General features: G+C 39.0%; 1 protein-coding gene across 1 annotated transcript in view; it reads left to right on the plus strand.

The window, feature by feature from the left end:
- Positions 1–15,029, plus strand: part of pax3a (paired box 3a) — a 34,619-nt gene extending 19,590 nt beyond the window's left edge. The window contains exons 6-9 of the mRNA XM_034183659.1: positions 2,319–2,484; positions 3,513–3,733; positions 11,878–12,141; positions 14,940–15,029. Of these exons, the coding sequence (XP_034039550.1) occupies positions 2,319–2,484; positions 3,513–3,733; positions 11,878–12,141; positions 14,940–14,957 (669 nt within the window). The 3' untranslated portion in view covers positions 14,958–15,029. The remainder of the gene's footprint in view (positions 1–2,318; positions 2,485–3,512; positions 3,734–11,877; positions 12,142–14,939) is intronic.
- Positions 15,030–16,784: the final 1,755 nt, after the last annotated feature.

Consider the following 16,784-nt stretch of genomic DNA (forward strand, 5'->3'; position numbering starts at 1 on the left):
ACACACACACACACATTTCTGTCTCTCATCACACACACACACATCACACACACACCCACACACACACACACACACACCAACACACACACACACACACACACACACACACACATTTTCTCTCTCTACACACACTACCACACACACACCACACACACACACACACACACAACACACACACACACACACACACACACACCCACACACAACACCACACACACACACACACACACACACACAAACATTTTCTCTCTCCTCTCTCTCTCTCTCTCTCTCTCTCTGAAGGTGGTGTGGACATTGTAGTATTTACATAATGTTCTTTTGTCAATTGAAGAATTTTTCCATATTTTTAAAGATTGTAAATTTGCTGATTTTCTATTTTGTTAAGGGGGTGTCATTGTGAACCCCAGGATCGGTTTGTCTGAAGATAATGGCAGTGCAGTACAGTTTGGTGTACTATGTGTGTAATTGGTGTCAAATGGTGAAATGTTCTTTGCTCAAGAACTTGAGTGTTGTATTTGATACTGTTCCTTTCCAAAGTAGAAATGGGGCCTAATATAGCTGTAAATGGTTAACTTTATCTGTAAAACTGCTGATTTTGAGAAGGACATGAAATGATTATTGTGGAATTGTAGTAATTTTCCGACTGTTCACTTGAATGCCTGTACTGGACAAGGCAAGGGAATCTATTGGCACAGCAGCCCCACCAAGACTGTTTTTCACCAGCCACCACTGGTCATCTGGCTGATCACTCAAACAAAATAAAGCAGGACAAAAGAAACCAAACCAAAATCTAATAGGGGGACATAATGGTCTAGTGGTTAAGGCGTTGGGCTTGAGACCAGAAGATCCTTGGTTCCAATCCCAGCCTGACTGGAAAATCACTAAGGGCCCTTCGGCAAGGTCTTTAATCCCCTGTTGCTCCCGGTGTGTAGTGAGCGCCTTGTATGGCTGCACCCTGACATTGGGGCAAATGTGAGGCATTATTGTAAAGCTCTTTGAGTGTCTGATGCAGATGGAAAAGCGCTATATACTGTAAATGCAGTCCATTTACTATTTAATAGGTATCCTATATGTTTTGTATAAGTTAGTGAGAAATAAACAGATCTAAATCTCAAAATGCTGTTTTTGAAACCAGATAACACCTCTGAAGTGATTTACAAGACATTTTACAGATGTTAACATGCACGCCCCTGGAATGCAAGCAAGTTGGTCAGGTCACAGGTAATGTGAAAATCTCACACATGCACACACTTGCTTCCTCCTGCAGTTCACCGGCACGGTGGTATTAGAAGGAAAAGACAGTATTCACCATGGAATTCCCCCCAGATTTATTTATTTATTTTTTATTATTTTGCCTTCATTAAAATGAGCTGTAATTTTGCAACATCTTTCAAAAATAATCCAACATTATAATGCTTGTAATTCGGCAGAAACTAAATTTGGTCAGTGTTGTGAAATTTGAATGGCCATACAGCTTTAAATATTTTTATTTGGGGGAACTTTAAGTACATTAGAGTGGATTTCTATCTATCTATCTATCTATCTATCTATCTATCTATCTATCTATCTATCTATCTATCTATCTATCTATCTATCTATCTATCTATCTATCTATCTATCTATCTATCTATCTATCTATCTATCTATCTATCTATCTATCTATCTATCTATCTATCTATCTATCTATCTATCTATCTATCTATCTATCTATCTATCTATCTATCTATCTATCAAAGTGTACTTATGAGATGTCAACAAAATGAAGCATGATGTAAACGTGCAACCTGCAGGATAAAGCCATCTTATACTCGTACGTCATTATAATGAATTAAATTTAGACCTAAGTCAGTATGTTTCAGCGACTAGTCCTGTGAAATCGTTTCTACACACACATTCCAGCTTCATGGACGCAGGCAGCCCATCTTGACAGCAATGTTTTGGTCCGTCTGACTATGTGTCATGTGTTAAATTGCCTTGGGATGTTGCCGCACATTCCTTACAGATACTAGACGTGTCTGTCATGCCACCCGCAACCCCCACCCCTCACCCCTCAATACATACAGACGCAGACAAACACAGTCACACTGCACCCTCTGTGCACACATCTTTATTTTTGTCTGGCTATTAAAAGATTCCCCCCAAAATGATGCCTGATTTAGCTGCTGTAACAGCCCTCTGGCATTATCGGAACCCTGTGATGGGCAGCAGCACAAAAAAATGTCATGTTTGGAGCTTCAGTGATGATATCTATAGCTTACTCACTGTCTGCACCGTGACGTAGGCTGTTAAAGTCCAGATATGTGTATTTCTATTTCCAGGTGTGGTTCAGCAACAGAAGAGCCCGGTGGAGGAAGCAAGCAGGAGCCAATCAGCTGATGGCGTTTAACCATCTCATCCCCGGCGGATTCCCTCCATCAGCGATGTCAGGCCTGCAGCCCTATCAGCTGTCTGACAGCCCCTATCCTCCCACATCCATAGCTCAAGGTGGGTGCAGCTGAGCATGTGCCGGCTAATCAAACGCACTTGTCCGACTTTCATAATAGACTTTGAGCCAGTCATCAATTTTGACCATTGATACCACGTAAGGTGACGAAACGACACTTAGAATCCCGCCTCAATGTACCATGGCCTACACAAAAATGTATGATAACCGGTGGTAGCTGTAGCCAACTAAAGGTCAGTGAAGAATTACACAGAGGTCAAAATGTAAAAATGCTCCAATCATGTTGAAAACTACACCACATTATTTGTCTGATCATAATGCTTCCAAAAAGGTATAGTTTGGACTATCTATGACTGAATGTTGGAGTTATGGGGTAAAAACAACACAAATAGTGACAACGGTCAGTTTCAGTTTGTACAGGGGTCAAAAGTTAAAGTTGCTCCAATTTCAGTAAAAAATGATGCAAGTTATTGGTTGAAATAAAAGGATTAATAAATGAAATAGTTTAGACTGTACTGAATGTTGGATCGCCAAAGTAAAGGTCAAACAAGGTCAACGTCCATTGGATTCTATGACTTGTGACATATGTTACCCTGGAACATGATAATATACGATATTACGATACATGGTTCAAACTATTCCTTTTTAGAACCCTATTAACCCAAACAATAACTTGAATAATTTTTGACTGAAATCAGAGCAACTTCAAATTATGACCCCTGTACAAACTAAAGCCGACTTTTGTCACCATTTTTGCTGTTTTTACCCCATAACTCCAGAACATTCAGTCACAGATAGTCAAAACTATACCTTTTTGGAAGCATTGTGATCAGACAAATAATGTGGTGTAGTTTTCAACATGATTGATGCATTTTTACATTTTGACCTCTGTGTAATTCTTCATTGACCCCTAGCTGGCTACAGCTACCACCCTGGGATGGTTATCATACATTTTTGTGTTGGCCATGGTACACTGAGGCTGGATTCTAAGTGTTGTTTCGTCACCTTATGTGGTACAAAAAACCTGCTTGGCCCATGGACTATAACCTCTGATGTGTTACGTTGACAGCGTCTGAGCCCCCCAGTACAGTGCACCGACCGCAGCCTCTGCCCCCCACCTCTGTGCACCAGAGCGGCCTGAGCTCGTCAACGGGGAGCCCAGATGGAGGCTCTGCGTACTGCCTGTCTTCTGGACGTCACGGTTTCTCAGGCTACTCGGACGGCTTTGTGGCACCGACGGGTCACTCCAACACCGTCAACCCCACCATCAGCAGCAGCCTCTCGCCACAGGTCGGTTAAGACCACACGCCGTGCACTTAATCAGCGAAGAATACATGCACGCATGCACGCTCAGACAAACATTCGGTGTGAAACATTCTGTCTCAAATAAACAGGAAGCAAATTGTTCTTCATGGCTTTTATGAGGCGCGCCAGACGGAAGGCCAGCTGTCATTGCGGTGACATTGATGAAAACCTCATTAGGCTAAACCAAAACATGGCGGCCTATTCATTTTTGTTTATTCTGAGGGGTTGTTGGATGAATTTTAAAATATGGCAAGCGTCAATCTGTTGGGAGCGCCAGGGACAAGACACGAAGAAGGATGCGCGGATGAGGGATGATGACACAAATCAAAACTGAAAAGACAATTATGGTCGATTACACAGTCATCAGTGTCCATCAGCGGCTCCCTACCGGCTCTGAAGATGGGCTAACAAGCGGAAAACGAGCTTTTAACCGCCACAAAGGGTGGACAACCCACACGCAATGCATGCTGGGTACTAATTCCCATGAGAGAGAGAGGGCGAGAAAGCGAGTGTGTGTGAGAGACAGAGCATTTCTGACTCCTGTCAGGCTTAGATAAAGAAATGGCCTGTGGCAGATTCATGTGAATTCCTCAAGTGATATGTATTTTGCAAAAAATAAAGGTTTTGTGTTGTGCACCACATGCCCAGTCAGAAGGTGGTGCTATTGTTGGTCCAGGATTAATTCAATACTTTTGTTATCGAGGTCTTGATTATGCGATTGGAATTTGCTGCCTCATTACTGGGAATAATAGAATAAGAACAGATATTAACAGAATAAGAACACATATCTATAGCAAGTATCTATAAACAGCAAATTTTGTTGAGTAAAATAGACCACTGGGACTATATTGGACCCACTCCAAATAGACTTCAATAAAATCAACACTATGATAGTGTTAAATCAAGATGTTCAGTTCTAATAAGAGTCACCATAAATTGCTTTTTTTTAGAATTAAGCATCATGATTTAACACTATTATAGAGTTTTTTTAGACTCAGTTGGACTTGGTTCACATGCAGTCTCAGCAGATTTTATTTTACTCTGCAATATTTACTGTAACTAATTACCTCGACCATGGAGGTTACATTTTCACCCATGTTTGCTTGTTTGTTGATTTGTTTAGTAGTTGTGTAATCCTACTAAACAAACAAAGTGATTTTCTTGACACTTGTGGGGTGGTGGGGTATGGGACCAAGGAAAAACCCACCAACTTTTGTAGTGGGCCCTATTAAGGCCATGGACCCAGGAAGGTTTTTTTTTCAGGTGATTTTTATTTTTTTATTTTTGAAAAGATGCGATTAAAAGGGTGTATCAAGGATTCTTTAAAGGTTCTTTAAATGAGAAAAAAATATATATGTATATATTGTTTTTATTCTCATTTTCTCAATAGATCCTTGTCATTTGATTGGTGGTTTGTATGTCCCGTGACATGGATTATTCATACCATTTGCCATTGTGTTCCATTTAGCATCCAGTTTTGGTGCTATACTTTTTGTGCTATTGCACGTGTGACTACTGGGTGCGCTCACTTTAGCGGAGACGGCACTTAGCTTAAAAACAAACATGGCGTGGTTTTTTTTAGTTAGAGACGACAACTTGAACAAGCTTATTATTATTATCATCATCATCATTACGCCGTAAGTTGTCTGGAGGTATTTGCAGTATTTACAAGGACATCTGTAGCTGAAGTGAAAACCTCCACAAATTTCTGTTGCAATTTTTCATTGGAATGAGGGAAGTTGACGGCGGCTTAGACATGAAGAAGTCAGCGCACGGTGCCGGCTATGGACTACATTGTCAAGATTGTTTTTGAACTATCGGACTGTGTTTGCAAGTTGACTGAAAACAATTTTGGATTGGATTGCTATTTAAAGTTCGTATTGGACTGTTTGGAACCTCTTGACCTCAAAGGACCAGTGATGCACACGAGAATGTAAGTCCCTTTTCTCCTGTTTATAAATTAATAAAATACCAAATGACAAGGATCTATTTAGATGTTATATAAAACAAATAATTAATGAAATATATATATGTGTGTGTGTGTGTGTGTAAAAATATGGATCTGTCCCCTGGAAACCATCCATTCCAAAAGTGAGTCTACCTTTGCCCAAATCCCACCCTTCCACAAAGTTTCATGAAATCGGTTCAGTAGTTTTCAAGTAATCCTGCAAACAAGCATTCCAACCAACCAACCAAACAACCAAACAACCAACCAACCAACCAACAAGCAAACAGACACAGGTGAAAACATAAATTTCTTGGTAAAGGTAAAAAAAAAAAGGGCATAGGTAGAGTGTGCATGTCTAAGAACAGGTGAGAGTTGGTTTGTTGGTGGGCTTAGTACTTTAAGGATGTGGGGTTAGACCTGTTATCTGGTTGGGTGGTTGCTATTCAGGGCCAGAGGTGTTGTGGATGTAGCGAAGCAAGGCACCAATGCATGCTAACCAGACTGGACTCTATTTTGGCTTCTCCCACTTTTGCACGGGTTCAGCACAGCAAATTCCGTGTGGATCCGTGTTTTGATTTGGCACTGGTTTTACACCAGATATCATTACTGACAGGACTCCAGACACGGACTGGTGTGCAAATGGCCTTGAGCCAAGAGTCTTGTGTTTGAGAAGTAAACTCACAAACGGTTTGTACCACCATCCTGCCTGTAAATTAGACGTCTCTAAATATCCTAATTTAGATTTTCTTCTTCACTAATTTGTCTTTTTTAATTCTGCCCATGAGTTTGGTGCTGACTTATGTGCAAACCTAATAGAAAAGCAGTGTGAGTGTCGTGTGTGTTCACACACTTGCTGGGTCACCGAGTGACTTTAACTCTAATAAAGAGGTCAACGGTGCCGTGGCCTCAAGCGTGGTTTCAACATTAACCTCAGCGAGCGGCTACTTACAGAAAGGACATCTCATCTTGCATAGAGGCGGCGTGCATGGAATGTTTTCTCAGTCTGGAATTGCAATCACAGAATGTTCCAGTGTCTTAATTGATTGGAATGAAGTAATCTATCCCCTTGTAACAAAGTGTGTAATTTATGCAAATGACTCACTTTGTTGGCTAATTTGTTTTAATTCATGTATTCATTGCAGCTGTTTGAATGTAATTTTGCGATATAGTTTTCTTTATTTCAGGCTGGGATAGAATTAATTTTGGGATTTTAACTTAATAAGAGAGAGGAAATTAGAACGGATTGAATTCAGTGACGTTGATAGTTAATAAACGAAGATGTCTGCGCTTAGAAAACTTTATAACTTCACTTTTTTTCAAAGCTTCATAACCTTGTGGACTTCAAGACCCCCATATAAACCCAACTCATTCATCAACCCACTCATATACTAGAGGGCATCAAAAGAGCGCATGCCAATTTATTTGTGTTTACTGTTTTGCCAAAGTATAAATAACAGAAATAAGTAAAAATAATAATTAAAAATCTGCATCTGGCCTAAAATAAACTTGTATTTCACCATCAATTTAACTGAAATCTGTCAAAATGCCTTTGACAAATCAAACCCAAAAACAGCAAAGAAAATGTAACTTTTGAGTTGAAGGAAAACACCTGCAATGCCTCTTGTGCATTTGGCCACATATCAGATGCCACTGATTCAACCGTCTCAATACTTCAGATTATAATCATTTATGAAACACTTGGTTGGGTGAGACAGTTGCACCCCCCCACCCCCATTGCTGAGCCACTGATGAACAGATGGATGCAGAACTAAAAACGATGCGTCTTAAAAATGATGATGTGAGAGTCAGTACTTACAATGGCTTGCAAAAGGATTCAGCCCCTTGGTATTTCACGCATTTTAATTTGTTTATGGCATTTCAAATACAAAAAGTAAATCCGGCTTCTCAGTATAAAATGTTCTAAAATTATTATCTTCCTTAGACTAAAAAGTGAAAGTAAATCTCTACAACTTGATATCAATTAATTAAAAATCTAAAATCCAAGATGATGGGTTGCATAAGTAATCAGCCCCTTTGGTATAATACCTGTAAATAATCAGTTTAATTGCCAGTTTTCTTCAGACAACTCAGGGGATGGATACATGAACATTTCCAAGTCACTGAATATGTCTTGAACTTTATTTACAGTCATGTACAGTTGTATTTCTTCATCAATTATGAAGAAATACAAACAGTATTTTACTCTATGGTAAATCTGTATGGAGTAGACAGATCTCAAAAACTGAGTGACTGTGCAAGAAGGAGAAGAGTGAGGAAAGCCACCAAGACACCCAGACAACCCAGAAGAAGTTACAGGCTTCTCTGGCTGTGATTGGAGAAATTGTGCATAGTGTATGTTTTGCATTTTGTATCTCCAGTTATACAGCTTCATGATGAAGTGGTACAGAGGAGGATTTTACTAAAAAGAAGACGTGAAAGTTCAGCTACAATTTGCCAGAAGGTACATCTGAGATGCAAGCCTAGAGTTAATAAATTTCTATCAAGTTGTAGAGATTTAATTTCACTTTTTAGTCTAAGGAAGATAATTTTAGAATTTTTTATATTGAGAAGCCTGATTTACTTTTTGTATTTGAAATGTCATAGACAAATTAAAATGCGTGCAATACCAAGGGGCTGAATACTTTTGCAAGCCACTGAAGCTTGAAGGCTTTTGATTTATGACACCATAAAAAACAAAACACACACACACACACACACACACACACAAAATAACTTGCATGGTTTTGTGGTAAAGGCACACCTGGAAAAAAAAATATTATATATATATTCTTTGGATGCTACTTTTTCTGTAAATGCTACATGCTTTCCACTGAGTTTGTGATTCCAGACGTGGTCACATTAGAGCCTCGTGGAGTTCTTTGACTTGTGGCTTTTCTTTAGATAGGTAATATTGTCTGAGTAATTAGCCAGTATGGCTGTGGTCTCCCAGTGGTGCGCGCTCCGTGGCGTCTCACTGCTGACCTGGTGCATACCAAAAGAATACTTTCTCACCAAGGAAGCGAGCGGTCAGGATTTGCACCCCTCTGAGACCTAATCCCCGGAACAACCTTAAAACAGACTAAGCGTCAGGAACTCCCTCTGTTTCAGTGGCTGCAGTTCAGAACGTGCGTGCACGAGGACATCAAACAGGTGCAAAGACAGAGTGTGCTTTGCACAAGTATGTGTGCACGACAAAAACCTTTGTAGAATTATAGAGAATCTCAGTGGGAGGCGAGCTGCACTCGTCACACTGTACATGTGAAATTAGACTTTTAAGACACCTGAGGGGAAATCACACTTCTTTTTCGCTGTTTTCTCCCAACTTTATGATTTTTTTATTTCAGTGGCATATTTTGTTTTATGCTGGGCTTTGCTTCTCTTTTTACTTAAATAGCCTTTTATTCTTTCCCGGTCTTACTCCGTTTTTAACCCCCCTGACATTTTCATGAGTTTGCTTCTCACGCGAACCGACATGCAGCTGTTCACGATGCATCAACAAAACCCCTGCACCCCTGACAACAGAACCAAAAAAAAAAAAAAAAGAAAATTAGAAGAAAGAAATAAGAAATACATGCTTTATGGGTGTACACGTGCATGCACATGCATGTGCATGTGAATAATTTCACCTCTTTACCTCCCAAGTCACCACTCTGGTTTTTGGGTCTCAGCACACTGCAAAAACTGTTGGTCTCAAAATAAGCCAAATAATCTGAAATCTAGCCAAACTGTCTTGTAAAAAAAAAAAAAAAATAAGAAAAAAAAATCCTCTAATGGGGTAAGAAAAAGGCACAGAATAACCAAAACGGGCTTTAAAACTAAACAGAATTCTTAATTAAGTGTAGCAAAAGGTAAATAATTTGGATACCCCGATGTCACTTGGTGATATCGGGCACCCCGATGGTGTCACCCCGATGGTGTCAAACAATCTGGTTCCTTTGTGTGGATGATTTGAAATCCATTGCCTTTCCTTGTTGCTGGTTAAATACAGCTTAATATTAGTCGGAAAAACATTAAGAAAAAGTGAGATACATTTTCCCCAAATAGGACATTTTTTTCTTATGTAAAAAATGCTTGACAAGATTATTTTTCTATTTAGACAAAAATTAAGTATTTTTTTCCCCCCACTTTCTTATATATCAGTTTTTGCAGTGCAGTGGCAGAAGCAAACGATACGTGTGATCCAGTGCTAACGAATACGGTTGATAAATCAATTTTCTTAAATATTCTGTTTTTTTTTCTATACACACTATTGACCATTTATTCGATGTAGTTGTAACAAAGTACAAGAAGCCCACAAGTGTCCTAAAACATAAAACATTAAAAACAAAAAGGGAGAACTTCTTTATTTTCTTCTTGCAAATTTGACAGGAGAACAGGAACCACTAGTGGACTAAAGGGACTAAACTCTTCAGGCTCGATCAGCTCGGCGGTCAGTCAAGCAGAATAAAGAGAACCACATGTGTGGAGGAAGCCACTAATAAATGTATTTCTGACAGTGAGTTCACAGAAAGCCGGCGTGGTCGGCCACCTGAGTGTAAGAACTGATTGAACCTTCAAGGGAATTTATGGCTGGAAATTATTATTACCTCCACCGAGGAGGTCATGTGATGACCAGCATTTATTTATCTATTTGTCAGAAGGACATTTCAAAGATAAAAAAAAAAAAAAAATCTGGAACTGTGCAAAAGTTTGAGACAGTCTTGGATTTAGACAAAAATGGCATGTTTGATTTATTTTTCATTACCATTGGATAAACACATTTTAAATGCTTACACATTTGTCATCCAATAAAAATCCTTGAATGAATTTAAGGGTTTTTATTTATTATCAGAATGACTCAGCCTGTCATTTATTATAATTTCTTTAAACTTTCATTTTCAACAAGCTGTATGCCGCTAGTCACTGTTTATTTTATTCTCATTTAACTACAGAAGAAAAGAAAAATAATTTCAAATTGTGCTGATGCCACATGACAACACAAAGAAAGTGCAGTTATGTCAAAACCTGGTTAAACTTAACCAGATTTTCTCATAAATTACATGAAACTATTTAAATTAATTATTATTATTAGATTAGGTAGAACTTTATTGAACCCTTGAGAAGACTCCCTCAGGGAACTTGAGGTTCCAGCGGCATTGTATAGCAGCACAATGGGTAAGAAGCACACAGAGTTTTAAAAGTGAAAAAAAGAAAAACAGTTTGCAAATATAAATATAAATACAAATACACAATATTAATACCAGACATACTGATCAGTATTGGTTTACTGGCTACTACGGTTCCTCTGATTCTCATTTCTGACCTCTGTCTTCCTGTTACTCCTCCTCCCTCTGAGGGAGGAGTTGTACAGTCTGATTGATCTGTTATTATTATTATTATTATTATTATTATTATTATTATTGTTTTAGCCACATTTAATGAATTGAATGTTCCTTGAGTCAAAGAAGAAATGAGTTGACTTTGAAGGGAAGGAAATCTGAGTAACGGTAAAATATTAATTTGTTCAAGTTATTTTAAGATAAATGCTGTAATCTATCTGTTTTGGTTTTTCCATCCTTAAATTTGGAAACATTTCTCTCTATTCTGTTGTAGTCATAATCTTTATCATCATCATCACCTCTCCATAGCATCTTGTTGTGCTTGAAATTATTTTTTTTATTGAAATGTTTTGTTTTTCTCCTTTTTCTCACAACTGTCTTTGGGGAATTTGATCTAGCGCATTTTACATTTACCACGGACCTAGATGATAGATTGCTGCGTCCCTTGATATAATGTCAGTTGTGATTTGTCTTGACGTAAATAAAATTTCCCCTATTATTCTGTTCTATTTGTACTCACTCACTCATCTTCAACTGCTTCTTCCAATTAAGGGTCATGGGGGCGGTGGTGAGCTGGAGCCTATCCCAGCAGTCATAGGGCTGAGGCAAGGTACATATAGACAAACAAAAACATACACCTACGGACAATTTAAAGTTTCCAATCCACCTAACCTGCATGTCTTTGGATGTGGGAGGAAGCCGGAGCACCCAGAAGGAACTTATGCAAACACAGAAAGGCCACACAGGTGGGAATCGATCCCATGACCTTCTCACTGTGAGGCAACAGTACTAACCACTAGGCCACCGTGCTGCCCGCTGTTCTATTCTATTCTAGTTTAATCTTCCTTTGTATGTACCTGTAGGTGATGGGCCTATTGAATCCAGGTGGGGTACCACACCAGCCGCAGAGTGACTTTGCCCTTTCCCCACTGACTGGAGGTCTGGAGCCTAATGGCGGTATGGCAGCCAGCTGTCACGGGTCGCAGCGCCTTGAGGCCCTACCCGGTCTCACCAGTATGCCCACACTGCCAAGCTCCCAGTCGTACTGTCCCACCTCCTACACCTCCCAAGCCTATGCCATGGACCACCATCCATCCTACCAGTATGGACAGTACAGTCAGAGTAAGGTAATACTGTTCACCTCATAACTATAAATCATGCTTTTATTGTCTTCTCTTGATGTTGGAAGCTGACGAATTTAATTTCTCTGTTTAATTTCAAAGTGCTAGAGTTGATTACAGCCATGTTTTTCTACAACCCCTGCTGTGGCTTAGTGTAGATTTTCTGACCATGTTAATTGAGCAGACCCTGCTGATGAGCGAGCTTCTCGAATCACTCCGCGCTGCACTGAGATTATATGTATACTAGCGACTCGAGCACTTGCGGCCAGGTTACCTCAGTTTACATTAGCATCACTGTCCAAGCAGCCTGATGCTAAGGGTCTTATCCCGGTACATATTTTCTCTCATTGTCCTTTCATGACCCCATGTGATGAGCGTGCCCATCAAACCCTCAGTGCAGCTCACCTAGCCATGTAATGACCCCAGTGTAACAAAGACGGACGCCCAAATGAAAGGAGTCACTTCCCGAAGCATGTTTGACAGGACGGAGGGGAGCGTATGGGTCAGGGGTGGTGTGTTGTTGCGACTGATCTAGGGTACACTACCACATGTTGGCTGGGCCATCAGTGGCAACATCTTGTTTTCATTCATTTAGCCGGTTTCAGAAAAGACGCATGTGCTTTTTGGGGGTGTTCAGTGGGTTGTGCATGCGACTGTGTGTGTTTGTGCTTTAGGAATAAGGCACTCTTTAACAGGGGGGTGATTATGGCTCTTGGCACACCAGGATTAGAACCATGTGTCCCACTTGGGGTTACATCCAGAGTTGTTATTGATCAGTGAAGCAGAGCCACAGATCCAGGCTCAGTGTCAGGGTAGTTCAACCAACCTTATTAGATTCAAAGGATGTCTAAAGAGTCTCCTAAAGCTTTTCACCTGTTCTTTGAATGCCATTATCCATTCAGAGACTATGTTTTCCATTCTCACCTGCTCTCCAACATATTTTCCTGTCGTCATTTTCAGTCCATCCCGTCAATATCACAGCTGGTATTAAACGTTGCGTTTTTAGCTTGCGTGTCAGCGAAGCGGCAATAGCAGGGTATTGTTTTCGCTGGATAATTCAAAAATAGCTAAAAGGATTTGCTTCAAACTTATTGGGATTATTACTCTGATTTTTTTTTTATTTAAAGGTGGTTAGATTCTGGAGTATTTTGCTCAAAAGGTCAAAGTCTAGGAAAACATGGTCCAAGAAGCATCTTTTCTTTGTATAGCTGAAAATCCAAGATGCCTAGCTAGATCAAACTTATGCCCTGGCCAGACCAAATAATCAGTGATGACTAATGAGCCACGTAGCATGATTTTTTCTGTGTGAGTCGAATTATTCAAGAAATGTGGGAAATCAGTGGCTATTACAGGCTCTTAGAGGCAGATTATTTGGCTAACGAGGCTCATTTCTGAGCGTGGCGCTAATTTTGTGAAGTTCAAAATATAGCAAAAGTAGCGTGGGGCGATTTGTGTATGAGGTACTATGAGGACAAATGAGGATGTTAGAGGCATGTTAGTGGTGACTACGAGGCTGTTAGAAGCCCATTTTCTGAGTACCTGGCGGCTACGAGAACAGGACAAGCTACCTCCAACAAAAAGCCCATGTAGCCTTTTAAACATCAGTTTCCTGCAATTCCTTCAGAAGAAAATTATATACAGGCTCATTATTTGAATAATCACCAAAATTTCTGACAAATCCATAGGTGGCTCATTATTCATGGCTTTATTATTTGGTCTGACCAGGGCTTTAGTAGGAATATCATTTGGATACATATGTAGAGGTGATGATCTAAAGCATATATTGATCAACAAAATATTTTTGATTGGTTGGTATGAATGACTTCACAAAAGTCATGTGAAGTCCTACATACTCAAAAGCACCATTGCAGACATGTCTATGAGAAAATTCAGTAAGGTATATCTTATATATTATATTCCAATTCTAAGGTGGAACTATGCCAGTATACTAAGCTATATTTAAATATCTAAAATAGAAGAGTAAAATAGGAGAGTAGAAAAGAGTAGAGTAGAGCCACTTAGGTGCCTGGTCTTGAGAACCAGGGATGGTAGGTTAAAAAGCTTTTTTAACCCATGGGAACTCTCCCTACCCACCCAAGCAGCTCAAGAAAAAGGTATATATAATATAATAAATAATAAGACATAAGAAGGATAAGACATCACAGGAGAAGATTGTAGTATAGGTAATTAGTATGTAGACTAGTAGTAAAATCAAATATAGTTAGTAGGCTAAGCTGTAGAAGCAGAAACTATGAGTGTGTGAGTGTACTGGTATCTATCTAAAGTAACTCTGTTAGCATACTATAAGAAAATAAAAAGTAGAATCATTATGCTATCAAATGGAAACCCAAGAAAGTAGGTACTATATCTTGATGTCTTTAGAGGAACACAAACTGATGAATCATTAAAAATCTACACCATGTAAAATAGAATTGTAAATGGTGAAAATAAGCTAGTTATAGTAGAAGAGCTAAATTAGCCGTGAATAAGCCAACCGTACCCAGCAAGCTAACACAATAAACAAAAACGGTAATTAGTGTATAAAGTATAATAGCATAGTTAAACCTACAGTAACGGTATTAACAAATACATATAAAATAAATGTGGGCAAAAGTATGAATTAACGTGGGTTATCAAACACAAAAGAACCAACTATTTTGTAAGCTACGATGAACGTTGCTAAGGCTATGTACTTTTGGTATGTAGTGCGCAATGTGTGCAGAAGTCTTGTGATGCCTTTCATTTATCCATCAGAAAATAATCCATGTAAAACAAACTTCAGTGTCTTTCTCTGTCCTGCTCAGGTACCTTTCATTATATGAAACCCCAACATGACCTGAGTGGTAAGGTTCTCTAGCCAACATCATCAGCCCCTTCACTGCCCCCCCTACAGTCTCCTCGAGGACAGCAAGAGTTTTGGCTGAGGCGTCCTTCAGGTTGGGAAGCACTTGATATGGAGGTGTAGTGATGCCAACGGAGGCGGCTGACCGGAATAATTAGAACCAAAGGCGCGCCCTCTCCTGTTACCTGGCTTTCAGTTTGCTTGTGCGTCACGTCATGCTTCAAGGACCAAACACGGGTTGTTGTCCGTGTTGGAAGAGGAAAAGAAGAGGGGCATTGGTGAGACTAAATGGATTCAAGATTTCTGGAATTTATTTTTGATAAGTGAGTGAGAAAACAGTGGACTTATGTGGCGCTCTGGAGTTCACATTGTAGGGCTAAGAGTGGGTTCTCAAAGGACAAGTTCGTGGTTTTGCCAACTTAGTCATATTAAAACGTCAGTAATCAAGCTTCTGAGTGCTCTACTCACCTTTGATGATGTTGTCATACAAGGTAAATCCCTTTTCCCACAAATTGCTGGGCGTCAATGAGGATTTTTTTTTTTGTGCTGAAGATTACACAATCACTATTCTTGTTCATTGTTCAATCAGGTTTGAAAATAAAACCAGTATGAAGTTGGTTTAATGGAATGGCACTCAGTTGAGCTGCGCAACATATTTTATGTTGTAGTTTTTATTATTTATACTGCCTGATTTTCAGTGTATTATGTTATTTGGTATGCTGCATGTTTAATATGTTATTAATAAAGTTATATTTTTTTATAATAAAAAAGACTTGCAATACAAGATCCATGCACAACATGAGGGGTGAACACACAGACCGAAGCTAACTTCTAAAACTGATGATGCAGGGTTGAATAATAACTGCAATAATACAAAAAAGGGATACACCTACCTGGCCACACAGGATACATTGCACCACTAACGCACCAATAATTACAAAGCAGATTGCCAATGTTAATCTGCTGCTATTTTGAGCATACGGTGGGTTTTTGCAACTCCTGTGGCAACTGTACCGATTACACTTGCTTTTTCCTTCCTCAGTTAATATTTCAAGAAGGTATTTTTTGCAAATAACACACTTGTGAGAGGTATGGAGAACACTCAGAGGCCTGATTGGTAACTGTACTTTCATATGAGTAAGGTGTAAAAGAAAAAAGTGAACTTATTGTTTAAGGCTGGTAGTAATTTTGTGTCACGCTTAGACACAATGCTCTTTTAAGGACTTCTTCATCACAATGTCTTAAATTATATATACTGCATATTGTTGTGATTCTTACAAGGCATTGTAGGTGAAAGTGTGACTTTAGTAAAAAAAAAAAAACAAAAACAAAAAAAAAGCAAAAATAACCTGAAGTGAGACCCAGTGGAGAGAAACCACTACAACCCAAAGAAAGTGCAATACAAACATACCTCATATGGTGTATTCTAATACGGCTCCAATTGTGTCTTCAAATACTCATTTTGAAATAGCATCACTATTTGATTGAGTGCATTTATGAAATCGGAAAAAAAGCGTTATTAAAAATAGCCAACATAGTTGTAATATGAAGCCAAAAATGAATAATGAATAAAAAAAGAAATTAAACATTTTCAACTACATAACTCAGTTTGACATTTTTAAAGCATGAGTTACTTTAGTTTTCATCAGGAGGTTGTCGACATTAATTCCATTTCCTATTTATTTAGTGTTGTCCACGTGTTATGTCTTACAGTGTTTAAGTGCTTAAGTCTTACACAATATTCCTTATGAATTGCATCTCTTTTTTTGGCATATTTTTTATTGACAAGAAAACAATTTTGTTGTAA

The sequence above is a fragment of the Thalassophryne amazonica genome, chromosome 12, assembly GCF_902500255.1.
Source record: "Thalassophryne amazonica chromosome 12, fThaAma1.1, whole genome shotgun sequence".
NCBI lineage: Eukaryota > Metazoa > Chordata > Actinopteri > Batrachoidiformes > Batrachoididae > Thalassophryne > Thalassophryne amazonica.